This window comes from Ruditapes philippinarum, unplaced genomic scaffold (assembly GCF_026571515.1).
Source record: "Ruditapes philippinarum isolate M1 unplaced genomic scaffold, ASM2657151v2 ctg2116_1_1_1_1, whole genome shotgun sequence".
Lineage (NCBI taxonomy): Eukaryota > Metazoa > Mollusca > Bivalvia > Venerida > Veneridae > Ruditapes > Ruditapes philippinarum.
The window spans coordinates 55048-70298 of record NW_026864579.1 but is presented as its reverse complement, the minus strand read 5'-3'; the positions used below and the strand labels follow the sequence as shown (position 1 = coordinate 70298).

Genomic DNA, 15251 nt, shown 5'->3' with positions numbered 1-15251 from the left:
GCTTTTGTATAATTAAATTGTGTCTTTGATTTCAAAGCACATTTTTATAGTTGTTATTAGCGACATATTGTGTAGTGTGACATAATTGGTTACATATATCATAAGGATGTCGCATATGAACACATTTGTCACACATATCGTAAATATGTGATCCGTGATAAATGTGCTCCTACACAGGTTTCTTGGCAAACACGGTTATTGATTTATCATACCTGAAGACTGAATACTTCCTTTCCTTTCAAATCAAACTAGTTCTGAAATCATCAGTGCGCATGCGTCAAGGAGCACGCCAAATTTTTAACGAAGCGATACAATTTGTTTAACAGTATTGCAATGAAAATATTTTAGCTGCCATCAATAGTTGTTGATATATAGTGTTGACTGATTGGTATATTTTTAACCGCAGAAATCGTACTTTTTTAAAAAAAATATACGCATGTTTTTATTTTGGGCATTCTCGCAATTTGGACATTTCTTTTGTATTTGTTTGACGCCATCTTGGATTGTAATCAAATATGCACTGGAGGATTTTCATTAGAAGTTTGAAATAACTCTCATTATAGACAGTATGTTTTTAAATGTACAGGAAAAACTGGTGGTCATCATTATGATTATTAAGTTCGCGTTTTACAGCCAGTGGTCCATCATGTCGACGAATATTTAACCATGGGTCAAGTGGTGGAACTTCCTTTTAAGTAACCGTGTCTCGCCAAACGGAATCTGCTCGAAAATGTAAAGAAAACAGACCCCGCGATTTAGGGTGACTGTTTTGAAGTATGGATACACAACTGTTGTGCGGTCGATATACCAGAGGGATATAAGATTGTACAAGCCGCAAACCGTGCTCGGTCGTGCCCCAAGTGCGAATCGGATAACTTGTCAACGTCCCTCTCATCATATTATCAGATTTTGAAACACGAAATCAGTTTGAAGTTTTATCGGATACATACCAGCCTGCTAGATTTCAAAAATCGTAAGTAAATAAAGTAAACCTACTATTTTGCTTACAAAAATAAATAGCATCAGGTAAATAAACTGGAATTCGAAACATTTTAGCAACACAGGATCCGGACGTGTTAGCGATACAGGGAGTGAAATAAGACAATAGTATGAAATCAAACGAAATTATACCTGATAATCTAGGTTACGACATATAATTAATTGACAAAAATTCAAACGGTGGGGTACTATGCTCCTAAAAAAATTTACTTTGGTTATTTTCTATTGAAAGTTATTGAAAATGGTGTGGGCTGAAGTGTCTTTCAAAGGTTAAAACCACTTCTTTGACAGCTGGTACAGGGAACCAGACGCTCCAGTTGATCACTTAAATTTATCTAAAGACCAGTAAGTGTGATTCCATATATACATGGGATTAGAGATTTCAATTTTAGGAAAATAAATCTGGAAAAACAAATTGAATTAAGGAACATCTTCATGTTGATCGGACTGTGATGGACATATAACATGAGCACAGCGCTGCACAACTAATAAGCTTTCCAACTAGGGAAGAAATATAACACATTTACCGAGTCAGTTTGAAAAATTCTTTTCCATACACAAACCCATTTACCATGATATAATCAAGAACACATTGAAGTGTAAAATTCCATGGACAAAAGCAACCAAAGCCGTCTTATTTTTAATATTCCTGGGAGACAATGAGTCCAGGGGAAAGAAACTGATGATTTTGCAAAGAACAACTACATAAATGGTTACCAAAACAGCAGAATGGTTGATGAAAACTGGCAATTAAAGGTCCTTTATTTGTGTTGTTATTAAGTAATAACCACGTTAAAGGAAAATGAATAAAATATGTTATATATGAATATATAATTATGCTTCTAAAACAATTTTCAGCAATTTTAAAACACCGAAAGATATGTAAAATATGTCTTGCAACTATTTGTTCACATTATATGAAATCGTTAAAATATATGCATTCATTTCTTATTGATAGATAATAAATTTCTAATTACCTCCCTTTATTAACACAAAAATGTATATTCGGTAATATCTTTACAAATGATGCTTTTTGGAACCTATTATATTGATAAATTTTCAATTGAGAATTATATTTATGATATGAAAACCATAAAAAATTGAGTACCAAGAGATATTGGTGAAAAGAATAAACGCTTATATCCCAAATTAAATTTGTAAAGGTGTACACTCACTACCCCGGATTACGTGGGAAATATCGGAATAAGTAAAAAGCAGGACCAGAAAAAATGCGAACATAAAAAGAAGATGGCCAAAATGGCCCTAGATCGCACAACTGGCCCATCCTTTCATTGTTCACAATATAAATTAAAATAGTTTGTCCTATTTTTTTGGAATGTCTTTGTTAAAATTATCTTTGTTGAAAGTGTGTTCATATGGACTATGTAGAAAAAAGGTAGTATAAATGACCACTAGAGAAGGGTTAATTTCAATGGGACAATTGTTTTATAACTTTTGTCAATGAATACACGCAAATGTCACATGCAAAATATGTTACATGTAGACGTTTGCAGTTTATAGTTTTTGGACACGAAGTTTTTTAAGCTTTTTTCAAACTTCTATATGGTAACATAACAGTAATTAAAAAAAAATGAAAATGGGTCAAACAATATCAAAAATATCTAAAGTTGGCCAGCTGATATCAAAATTCAATTAAGCATAAGAAATTACACATCTGATCTCAATTTCAAGTTTTTATGTCGAAAAACACAAAAACTGGTCATATGATAAATAAATAAGAAATATGAAAATATCAAAAGTAGGTCAACTCATATCAAAATTCAATTCAGCATAAGAAATAAAAACATTGGTCCGAATTTCATGTATGTATGTTAGAAAGGAAGAAAGTAGGTCAAATGATATCAAATATATATCAAAAGTAGGCAGCTGCTATCGAATTCAATTCAGCTTCTGAAATTATACTCATGGTCCAAGTATGAAGTTTGTACGTCACAAAAAAGAAAGTTCTTAAAGTGTTATAAAAAATATTAGAAGAGAGTAAGCTGATATCAAAATTCAATTCGGTATAACAAATTACACCCCTAGTTTTAATTTGAAGTCAGTATGTATAAAAATAAAGTTGGCCAAATGATATCAAAAATATCAAAAGAAAGTCAGATAATATCTAAATATAATTTAGCATCAGAAATTAGACCCCCTGGTCAAAATTACATGTCTGTATATCGAAAAGCAAGAAAGAATGTCAAATGATATAATTAATATCAAAAGAAGGGCAGCTGATATCAAAATTCAAATTGACATCAGAAATAATAACCTTTGTCTAAATTTCATGTCTGTACGTAAAAAAGGAAGAAAGTAGGTTAAATGATATCAAATATATATCAAAAGTAGGTCAGCTGCTATCATAATTCAATTCAGCTTCGGAAATTACACTCATTGTCCAAATTTGATGTCTGCACGTCACAAAACAGGAAAGTGCGAAAAGTTATGTAAAAATCAGAAGTAAGTAAGCTGATATCAAAATTCAATTTGGCATCAAAAATGATACCGCTAGTCCCAATTTGAAGTCTGAATGCAAAAAAAACAAGAAAGTAGGCCAAATGCTATCAAATCTATCAAAAGTAGGTCAGATAAAATTCAGTTCGGAATCAGAAATCCAAATTCTATGTACATGTACGTTAAAAGCAAGAAAATTGGTCAGATTATCAAAATTCAATTTGCCATCAGCTAAAAATCATTGACACCATGGGGCGGGGACAAATCTGACGCAAGGACTATTATTTGAATTAAATTGGTAGAGAATCACTACACGATATTTCATGCTAAATTTCTCACCTCTTGCCGTTGTCAAAACATAGAAGATGGTTTTTTAAGTTTTTACTGGATACATATCAGAAAAATCAATGACCACCTTTGCCAATTTTGACCCAGCGGCTATAATTTGATAAATTTTTGTACAATTTTATTACATGATGCTACACACAAAATATCTAAGCTCTAGTCCATGAACTTTCAGAGGAGATGATTTTGTAAGTTTTTACTATATGTACAAAATAAAAATTAAAAATCCCCGGGCGTGACCAATTTTTACCCCAGGCCTTTGTCAAAACAAAGAAGTTGAATTGTATGGTTTTTACTAGATTCATATAAGGAAAATCAATGACCCTCTTTTGCAAAGCCAATTTTGACCCCAGGGCTATAATTTGAGCCTTTTTTTGTAGAATTGCATTAGATAATGTTACACACAAAACATCCAAGCTCTTGGCCTTCCAGTTTCAGAGGATATGCTTTTTTAAGTTTTTGTCTACATAAAAAATCAATGACCCTGGGTGGAGCCAATAATGACCCCGGGGCTATAGTTATTTTAAAAGTTTTACTAGGTGATGTTACACACAAAATATCTAAGCTCTAGGTTTTGCACTTTCAGTGGGGAAGCTTGTTTATTACGATATTTCCATAATTAAAATCAATGACCCCAGGGCAGGGCGAATTGAAACTAGGGATGTCATTCGAATAATGTAGGGTCTCATTACATTATAATACACACACAATATTTAAGCCTTAGCCCTTGCACTTTCGGAGGAGAATATTGTCTATAATTCGAACAATATTTGAAGAGTGTTATAAGATGATGCTGCATACAAAATATCTAAGCCATAGGCCTTGCACTTTCAGAGGAGAAGATTTTTAAAAAAATTATTTTGATTTTTTACTGCAAATAGTAATAGCATCCACGAAAAAATAATCAACTTACAGGGCTGTTTAGAGCTTCAAGCAGACATGAACAAACTAGGAAATTGGGCTACATCGTAAGATATGCGTTCCAACCAGTAAAATGTAATATGATGACTCTTTCAAGAAAAAAAATCACACTTAGTAAAACACACTTTGCTTTTTTTTAAACATTTACAACCATTATATAGCACGTGTACTGAATAGGCTCTTCATTTTTCCTTTAGCCCAGGGACATGCAGAGAAAACACGTTGGTTTGACAACATTGATAATGAAAAGCAGACAAGTGCTTTCACGAATTAAGAGATAATGAGGTCGCACAGCACCATCATACATGACGCAGTAGTACAATATTGCAAGTGTCGTTGTTTGTTCTCTTTACAAATTATTATAAAATCGTTGCTCATGACCTATTAAGAATATCACATTACTAAACAAATCCATTTACCTTGTCCTCGTTACTTGTACTGCTAATATGTTTATAACAACTTAGGTTGTCTGCTTCTATTATGTTCCTCTTCTTCCAACTTGTTTAAGGTTCATAAATTCAAAATGATAAGTAATAAATATTTATGAATGAGTTATAACCTATAAATTATAATTAATTAATACATAGTTTTAATGAATAAATGATACTCCCAGGCTTCCGTATGCTAGCGTCATTTTTGCTTGTAAATTTAAGGGAGTTCGATTTTAACTAGTAGCACTTCGTGAGCACTTTGTGTATCCTGCTGTTTGTAAATTTCTAAAACATGGTAATTAGATGCTTATCACCTACTGAAAGTAAATTTTTTGTCATAAAAATTGTAACATAGGTAGTAAAATGTATACAAAGATGTATTTGGGCTTGCTTCCATACAAAATACTCTACCAGCATTAGTAATAGTGTATTGTTGGCAAAAGGAAAAAAGCAAAATATGGTTTAGGTACGTAGTCGGCCAATGAGTTACTGAGTAACTTATTAAAAACTATAGCAGGACTACAAAACAGCTTTAAGAAATAAAACGAAAAGCAATTCTGGGGCGTATTTGGCCTTTAACTCACCAGTCACAGGGCAACTGAATCGGTTTTATAAATTTTGTACTTAGATTCCTTTTTCTTATATTGTTTGGATTCCATTTTGTTCACTTATTGTACATGCATTTGAGTGACAACACGATAGACAAAATAACTTATGATCATAACAATTCGAGTATGCGCTACTAAGCAAAAAGAAAAAACTTTGCAATTTTCAATACATTTTTTATCATGATTAAAACCCTTTCATCACAGTTTCTCTGTAGTCACGACATAGAAATTTAAAATAGTGCATGTTTGCAAAAGTGTCGGCGCTGTGATGAGTCGTATTTTATTGTCCGATCGCAGGCAATATGGTCTTCGTTGATGTTAAGTAGTAGTATTCTACCGAAGTGATAATGAAATTTTTCTCCCCGATCTAGCATTACGAAGACGGTCGGTCCGTGATACATTTCCATGTTCGCATCTTTAACATGCCGACCAAGGCGTCTCTTTAATTTTATCTACAATATAATTTGCATAGCTAGCTTGTAATGACAACAAGCACCCAAAATTTCATGTACTTTATTTTCGCTTTGTTTGTGTTGCTAATCATTTATTTAAAATGATGTCTTGATTCAACGGTGCGCTGGACATTCAGCAGTTTATATGTAGGTATGAGGGTATTTTTGTATGGAACACACATAATATTGTTCATTAATGAGAAATAATTATTCACAATTCTTCGATTAAAAAAAATCATCTATCTAATAATTTTATGATACGAATAATAAACGTATATCTTTCATTTCAAATTGATTAAAGTGTGTAAAACAATATATCTGTTATATGTTGGATTGAATTTTGAAAAAGATTAACTCGAAAACGCTTATATGAAAGTCATTATTATGTTTTTATATGTCCTTAATGGCGAATGACATTTGATTAATGATTAAATCTCTATTTTGTTCTTTTTGTACTTTGTAAAAATATTCGAGTGCTAAACAACAGAGATGTTCTATTTAAAAACACTTTCGAGAATCGGCTATTCTTCAATCTTTTCAAATATATCATTAGATCTACATTTAAACCTTTGATACTGATAATTATTTATATTTCTACAAGATTATTTTCTTTCAGTCAATTGCGCGTGTTACGAGCCAGGCGTAACGAGAAAGAAAAGCCAGCAACAGACTTGTAACAATATAACAAATTTATTACAGAAAAATTATTAAAGAAAAATTAAGTAACAAATTATCTTTACAAATACCTGAAGTCCAAATAAAATGTAAATTACAAATGTCTAGTCTGATCCTGGAATGATCCTTTTTGAATAGCACAGTTACATCCAAGTTAAATCCAAGAACACTTTAGAATAAATTCCCACAATAAAATCCACAAGAATAATTTTAACTATTTTAAAATAATCCAAGCTCCAATAAATCACTTAATATCCAAGTTGAATAATACTCCAAATATATTGATGACTTAAAAGGTAACTGATGACTTAAAAGATCACTGATGACTCAAAAGGTAATACGAAAGAAAAATGTCTCCTATATATATTAAGCTAAGAAGTTTCTAGAATAGTCTTCCATTTTCTACATAAATCATAATCTAGCAACTTCAACAATAAAAATCATTCCGGAAATTTCTATCTAATTATAATGCATGAGTTTTTCTACAACAGTTAAGAAAGTTCTAGTACAAACATGTAGTTTATGTTCTAAAAATAGAACAATGATAATACTGGAAATACCAACTGGTCAGATATAAATTATATACATGTAATATGTTGCATACATAACACGCGCCTGATTTTAAGGCGGAAAGCTTCATTTTATTTAAAAAAATATTTGATATATCGCTACAGTTTCAAAAGAATACTATAGTTTGCCATTTAGATGAACTATCTTAAAGGTATTTTGCTTTGTTAGTAATTGGTATAATTATTATAGTGAAATTGTATTTTGTATTAAAGCAAAAATACCACTTTGTTTACATTTTGTTACCTTTACAAAACATTGCTGTACATTTCGGTCTATTTGCTACATTTCTCCACCTGTTCAACATCTAACATGCTCTTAGACCATTGTCTAAACATAATTAAACGTATGTTTCACATTTCTAATGAGTTTAATAAAATTTGATATGGATATCTGAGGCATAATGTGCCTTTTAAAAAGAAATTGTCAATGATAAAATCGCACAGTGTCTTTCATTAAATTCTAGTGAAATACTGCCTACAATATTCATTTTACAATGATAGATCAGCGTTTTTCCTCGTAAAAATTCCCATTGTTTTTCAATTTAATTATCAAAAAAACCCATTTGTACCACACATTCGTAATCTACAGTATTCATTTCAGTCAGTCATTTGCGCCCTTGATTTAAATGAAATCGATAAAATCACCCCGTATCTTTTATAAGTATTGCCAGTAAAAGATTTGCCTACCAGATTACTTACAATTCTTCGTAAAAAATGTAAAAAATTAAACTAAACTCTTTTCCGATTTATTGACACTGATATGCATTTTTTTCTATGACCAATACACATTTTCTTAATATGAATATTATTCATACATGACACTAATTAATCGTGTGTGATAAGGATCTACTTTCGCGCGTTCTTTGCTTTAGGGAGTAATTATACACGGCTGATGCAATACACACGACGCAATGCACAAATTGATTACGTCAACATCCCTGCACTTACACCACTACAACCTAGGTTTTCCTATATCTGCGCTACTTCTAATTATCTTATTTATATTAATGAACTTATGTAAATACAAGAAAAGGGAAACTTTTAGTTTTAAATGTTTTTTTATTGTACATGCTTCATGATTTATTTATGTTTCAAAACATTGTGATATTGACTTGGACACCAATCAGAAATACGATCAGAATCAGAAGTATTCTTAAATTGAGCAGTATTTTGATCTTTAATGAAACAATATGTTTGCCCAAAGCAGATGGAACTTTGTTATTCTTTCTTGTTATTTTGGAGTTATTGAGCAGCATGTACTAGGTAAGAGATATCAATAATTTTGGTACAATAGAAAAAAAAAACATTCATTAAGTCTCAAACATACCATTATATTTAGTTTCTAAAATAATTTTATTTTTGGTTCTCACAACGTTACTAATTGGTCATGAATCTAATCCATGATTTGCAGTTTTGTGTTATTTATTGCAATAAGTCCAGATACAATGATAAATTATTTTGTATGGAAGGGAAGATACCATTTTGCTTATATGCCAGCCAAGACCCCTGTTAGCAATAAAAAAACACGTCTTGTTCATTTATTATAAAAGATATATACCTACCTTCTCTTGCAAATTATTTGGAATCATGTCTATAATCAAATTTATTTATTCATATATAAAGTTTTGGCTGAACTTGTATAAAAATAGAAATGTTGTCCGATTTTTTAAAAATGATATGCCAGTCTGTCTGTTCATATCTTTCTCAATAATTATCTTAACAACAAAAAGCTAGAAGGACCGTGGTTGATATGATGGGTTTATATAATGTTACATTTGTTGTCGTATTTATGTTTTGTTATAAATTGTATTAATAATTTCAATTTAGTTAATCTCGCACTTAACAAGACTGCTCGTCAGAGCGATGTACAGGGTGGCCGCTTTGCTGCTTTAGCTGTCGATGGTGGCTTATCCCAACACATGATGGCCGGCTCTTGTACACATACATCAGCTCGTGCTGATGCATTCTGGGAAGTGGATTTAGGCAAAGCGTATTTTATCAACCACGTGATTATATATAATCGGGGAGACTGTTGCAGTAAGAGTTTATTCTTTTCTTTTATCTATATTTTTGCCACTTAGTAATAAACTTATCAGTTGTTGTTTGATTTCCTAAGTTACTATGAGTTTATTCCAATACTTGCAGCTCAGGGTTATGTCCAGTGTACGGTCCAATATATACACACCATACTGACAACATACTTACACCTAACTAATATTAATGGAATTGTCCGTATACTTTTCAATGATGTTGTGGAATTTATGTGTAAAAAATATCACTGTATTATTTTCATTTGATATAATATGCGAAGACATGAAGTACTTTTGTTTTGTTTCGGTGAATAAATACTTAATAATTAATTTGTTCTTATCTATTCTTTTCCTGTTAGTGATAATCTTATCAGTTGTTGTTTGATTTCCCAAATTACTAAGCGTTTATATTAATATATGCAGCTCACGGTTATGTCAAGTGTACGGTCTCATTTATTCACATATAAACACACCATACTGATCCCTTACATAAATGGAATCGTCCGTATACTTTTAAATGATTAATGCTGTGGCTGTGGAATTTATGTGTAAAAATATCACTGTTTTATTTTCATTAGATATAAAACTTGAAGGCATAATTGACTTTTGTTTGATTTCCATAAATAAATACTTTAAAAATGAAACATGTTTACATCACGCACCAGAAAACGTAAGATCGCTCAATTTTAGCGTGATATACTATCCTATGATATCCTATCTATCATAAAGTTATATGATCTAAATAATTTGAGACAAAATAGATTGTTTTCATTTTTTTTTGGAGGGTGTGTTATTTGTTTGTTTGTTGTTGTTGTTTTTTTTTGGGAGAGGGGATGTTCAAAAATATATATAAAAAATACTTAAAAAACACTAAAAAAACTAAAAAACATTTCCGTTCATTGGGTTTACGTGTGTAATAGTCTTTCTTTTATGAAGGGACTGCAAGATTGTTGACAGTAACTATGATGGTGCTGATTGAAAAAAATAGTGATGGCACAAATTGGTTTGTCTGTTGTTTTATTACAGGCAACCGGTTAAGAGAGGTGGAGTTATATATCGGTTTGAAGACAGAGACGTACAAGATTTATGGTTTCCATGAGGGAGTAGTTGGACCCACGTATACTTTTCAACTAGAAAATACAGTGCTTGGACGCTGGGTCCGCATAACTAGAATTCCATCTGTAATAGACTATTTGTCGTTATGCGAAGTTCAGGTCTTTGGATATGACAATTTTCAATGTAAGGAAAAATTAAAAATCTTACTTCAATTATAGAAAAAACAGATAAAGTTTTCTTAAATATGATAACTCTTTTATATTTGAAATATGATAACTCTTTCGATTCTGGCCTTTAGTTTTCCATTAATACTCACTTTGCTTCGCGTAACAACGCTTTTTGCGTTATTACATCAATTGTTTCGCGTAACTACGCTTTTTTGCGCGTAATGTTACTATGCATTTTGTTTCGCGTAATCACCCATTTGGTTTGCGTTTCTAAGCTTTTGTTGCGCGTTATTACGCATTTCATAAATAAATATTTATTTAACTTGATACTTTTAGGTTTTCGTGACATCTAATTGTTTAATGTTAATGATGTACAATGTATCAATAATGAAAACGGCAGCTTGTATATCAAACAATATTTTTCCTTTATTAGATTTTGACATCAAGTCGAACTGGTTGAGTATTGAAAACAAAACAACAGTACAGACTTCGACAGCGATACAGTGTGGTTATATTTGTTATAAAACAAAAGAATGCGAGACAGCTAATTTCGAAAACGATAAACATTTGTGCGTCATGTAAACATATAACATCAAATTCTGATATTGGAAGTGGGTCGATGTTCATACATACATTTACTTAGTGAGCATCTGGAACAAAACCGTTTTTTTTTTAATTTAAATTTTTCTCTGCTTCACTTAAGAAACCAAACATTCAATTATTATATCATTCAAACAATGAGAAACAAATGTATATTCGAACAACTATGTAACCATCTAACATCAAATCCAGATATTGGAAATTGGTCGATGTTGATATTTACGTAGTCAGCATCTACAACAAAAGCTTAACGTTTGGTTTAAATGGTACTTTACCTCATAATAAAATGTTTGATCTGCATTGAAAGATTGAGAAAACAATAATTGACACGTGTGAAACACGTTATCAAATATTGTGTGCGCGATTCTAAAATATACGTACAGTAGTAGTTTATATTTTAAAAACATTTCATCGTTCACAATAATTAGATACCCGGCAAATTAATATCATTCGATTCCAGGCCAATTCAAGGTGTTTTTCGTAAACATAAACATTTAAGAAGCGAAACATTCTACCAGAATATCATGAAATATTTTTAACAACGAGAAGACAGACGTTGATATCAAAACAAAAAGAAAGAATGAATTAAAAAAAACATTTTAAAAGCATTTGCCTTCTTGCTATTGACATAATGATAATAAACTGTTCGTCTCTAGTAATAAATTCACGTACGTGTAGCCAGATAATAGCTTTGTGTATGTCTGTAGTACAAGTAATGTATTTTGGTATCACTTTCTCGAATACTTTTCAATCACGTAAACTCACCACAGTACGATCTACCATGACTCGTGTTAGTTTCCTGTGACACAATATATCCTATTTAAATGTCTATAATTATATATTCACCTCTTTTCTTTGACAATCATGAAAGTGTGAATGATTACTCTTTTCTTAAAGCTTAATGAAACATACACAGATATGTATCACATGATTTAAAATAACCAAGTTCCGTGTAAGTGCGCTTGATGCTACTTTATGGAATTCCTTCTTAATTCCTATTTAATAATCAAAGTTTAATCATTTAAGAAATTAACTCTTTTACCGTATTTTACATAAATGACATATTTTTTTTCTAATTTATTGATCATAAGAACTGCGTATCAATACGCATGCTCAGTCTAGAACGCTATATAAGGAGCTGCGTGAGCCTGCTGCTGAGGAAAGATAGCTGCTGATCACATTTTATTTATATTTGTAAAAATCTCAAATTAGGGTTTTAATTTCCCACTCACAACAACCCGTTTTTCTGATGCGCTTTGTTATAAATTTCAGTAGTCATCAATCACCCTGCACTTCGTCATGACTGGGACAAATGATATATGCTGGGCGACGGAGTACTTAAATTACAGAATACACATTAGTCAATTCCTTGATAATTCCTTGCAACCGTTGTCGGTGCTCTTGCAACACTTTGTTATGATCCAAAGGACATCAAACAATGTTTGTGTGAAATATCTAACGTACATTACACGTGTTACCGATGTCGGTGCATATTTATTGTGTTAGTTTGCAATATTTCGTATTTGACTACTCCTCTCAGCTGAAATTTAACATAACGTTTTTTTTTATATTTACGACCGTTGTCGGGGCAATTATGATGTGTAGTTCTAAAATTATTCTTTACCCAGTCATGATGGAAATATTCGCCACAAGAAATAAAATAGTTATTACAAAAACATGTTGTGTTATCTTCTTGTAAAAGACAGATTTGAGATGCATAATGGCCTCTCGGGTTCGAAACAGCAACTTTCTTCCAGAACTCTCTTATTATGCATTCGTTGAAAAATTAAGATATAATATGCTCATCCTTGAGTAAAATATTTTAATCGTAGTTATGTGAAATCTATAAAATTCTTACTGAATATGTCTTATTTGAATAAAAGAATGAATAAATTATGAATGGGAAGCTGCGTTCCCTGTTACAGGTTAAGTAAAGATGGTCCTTTCTTAAAAAACAACAGTTTTTTTTAATAACTTTATATATTCATATTGCGACCACATATAGCGTGTAGAGTTTTTAACTACTTTGTGTGAAGTCAAAACATGTTTATTTCATATTTTCAAAGAGACTGTGTAGCAATTTTCAATATATTCTTATATAAAAATTAAGCATAGTATATCTTAACTGAATAATCTATATTAAATAAGACCCCTATCAAGTATGTTCAACCCTAAAATAATTTTTTTGCTAGACGAACATATCTCAAATAATTAAATCAACTTGGGTTGTAACATTGAGTGCAATAAAAAAGACATAATGAACGTTTTTTTTAAAACAAAACACGTATGTTTCAATAATGTTGTTTAAGGGTATTTTTTCATACATGTTTAGTTAATATAAACTTTATATGTAATTATCTATATTATTTTATAAAAGCTTTTCTTCAATTTACTTTAGACTTTCGGAAGCAAATCGCAATGTTTTTCTTTTTCAAATTAACAATAAACATGTAGTGAAGAAAACCATAAAATTTACTCCCCTTGTACTTTAGAGCGTTTACATATAACCATACTCTTGGACAGACAGTTTTAACAAAACGCACTGTTACTTAAAATATAAGAGTCATATATGAAAACTGAAAAATGGGGTGTATCTGGGTTTCGCTATAATGTCGCGCATGCGTAATCCGCTGATTTCGAAAAAGTATACGTCATTCCAACAAATTAGGTACTTTCGTATGCTATTTATCATTTTAAACCGGACAATCAAGCATCATACATTTTGATACATAATTACGTATCAATAATATTACGGGTCAATATAATTACGTAGACACTTGATTTATAGAGGAGAATGAAGTAGAACAATGAGTCAATTAAATTGATGCCAGCTTGTTGATACATTTTTATATGTCTTGATTGCTTTCCCTGGTTGTTTATGATAACAACGAATTGTTGTTGATGGGGTTTGTTGTTGTGTTTTTTTTGTTGTATATTTTGTTGTTGTTAGAATAGAAAAAATACAGAGATATTTCATTTAAATATTACACATCTGGACAACTCATTTTGTAATGTATAAATCATTACCATTCTTATTTTTATTTAACAATTAAATTGGTGCAGACATGTTCAAAACCTATGTACAACTGTCAACTACAGTCTTCGCCTCTTATGTATGACATCAGATTTTGTGAAAGGACAATTGCAACTTCTTGAGCTTTTCTTCGGTCATAATAGCCGATCATTACGATTGGTATGAGAGTGTTTGATTATCAAAAATGGAATATCGCGATATGTACAATGAAAAGCGAACTGGAGAATTTCGCATTGCAACCATATTCAAATGAAATTATCTTATCCGTCAATTAATCACGCTCTTCGGGAATTTTATTAGTACACAGTGGGTTATTAGGTATTGCTGTACCTATAAATAAAATGATGACTTTAACATTGTGAAAGTCCGAAAATCTATTTGTAGAAGTAGTTTTTGTTTAACGAAACGTTCATCTCGAACGTTTCGTGTCGCGCTATGGTAATAAATAACGAACTGGAGCATTTTGCAGGAAATGAAATGCAAACAAATTTAAACAATAAATAATTGCACTCTTTATAAATCTATAGAAAAAAAATTAAGTAAGCCATTTTTACGAATTGTTATATTATAATATTATCATTTGGAAATTTGTCTTTTCCGTAGGTTCTTTCCGATTTTCTTTTACGGCCCTGGTTGCACTTATGACATTGTTACCGTGAATATTTAAATAGACCTAGTTCATAACATTAAATGTCGCTTTAATTTTGACGCTGTGCGATAGTTAACAAGTCTAGCAGTAGTATACTATAACCCTTATTCGCTACTCAAGTCTCTTTGAATAAATCGACCCTGATTTCCCTCTGAAGTTTGTTTGAAGGCAATCGATTTTATGGTAGTTGGAGTGGAATGTTGATTTGCCGAATATTTTGACATTTAACGTCTGCAATTTTCACATGGGTTGTTATGG

General features: G+C 31.2%; 1 protein-coding gene across 1 annotated transcript; it reads left to right on the top strand.

Moving 5' to 3' along the window:
- Positions 1 to 8562: 8562 nt before the first annotated feature.
- Positions 8563 to 13690, top strand: LOC132726159 (fucolectin-like). Its single transcript, XM_060711427.1, has 4 exons — positions 8563 to 8720; positions 9285 to 9494; positions 10514 to 10726; positions 11144 to 13690. Exons 1-4 carry the CDS (start codon positions 8648 to 8650, stop codon positions 11290 to 11292), a joined length of 645 nt encoding a protein of 214 aa, XP_060567410.1. The 5' UTR covers positions 8563 to 8647; the 3' UTR covers positions 11293 to 13690.
- Positions 13691 to 15251: the final 1561 nt, after the last annotated feature.

Bases quoted from the DNA above. Each gene is read 5' to 3' on its own strand.
- LOC132726159 (XM_060711427.1), top strand. From the start codon at position 8,648: ATGTTTGCCCAAAGCAGATGGAACTTTGTTATTCTTTCTTGTTATTTT. The intron at 8,721-9,284 runs GTAAGAGATATC...ATTTCAATTTAG, and splicing joins TATTGAGCAGCATGTACTAG to TTAATCTCGCACTTAACAAG. The intron at 10,727-11,143 runs GTAAGGAAAAAT...TTCCTTTATTAG, and splicing joins TGGATATGACAATTTTCAAT to ATTTTGACATCAAGTCGAAC.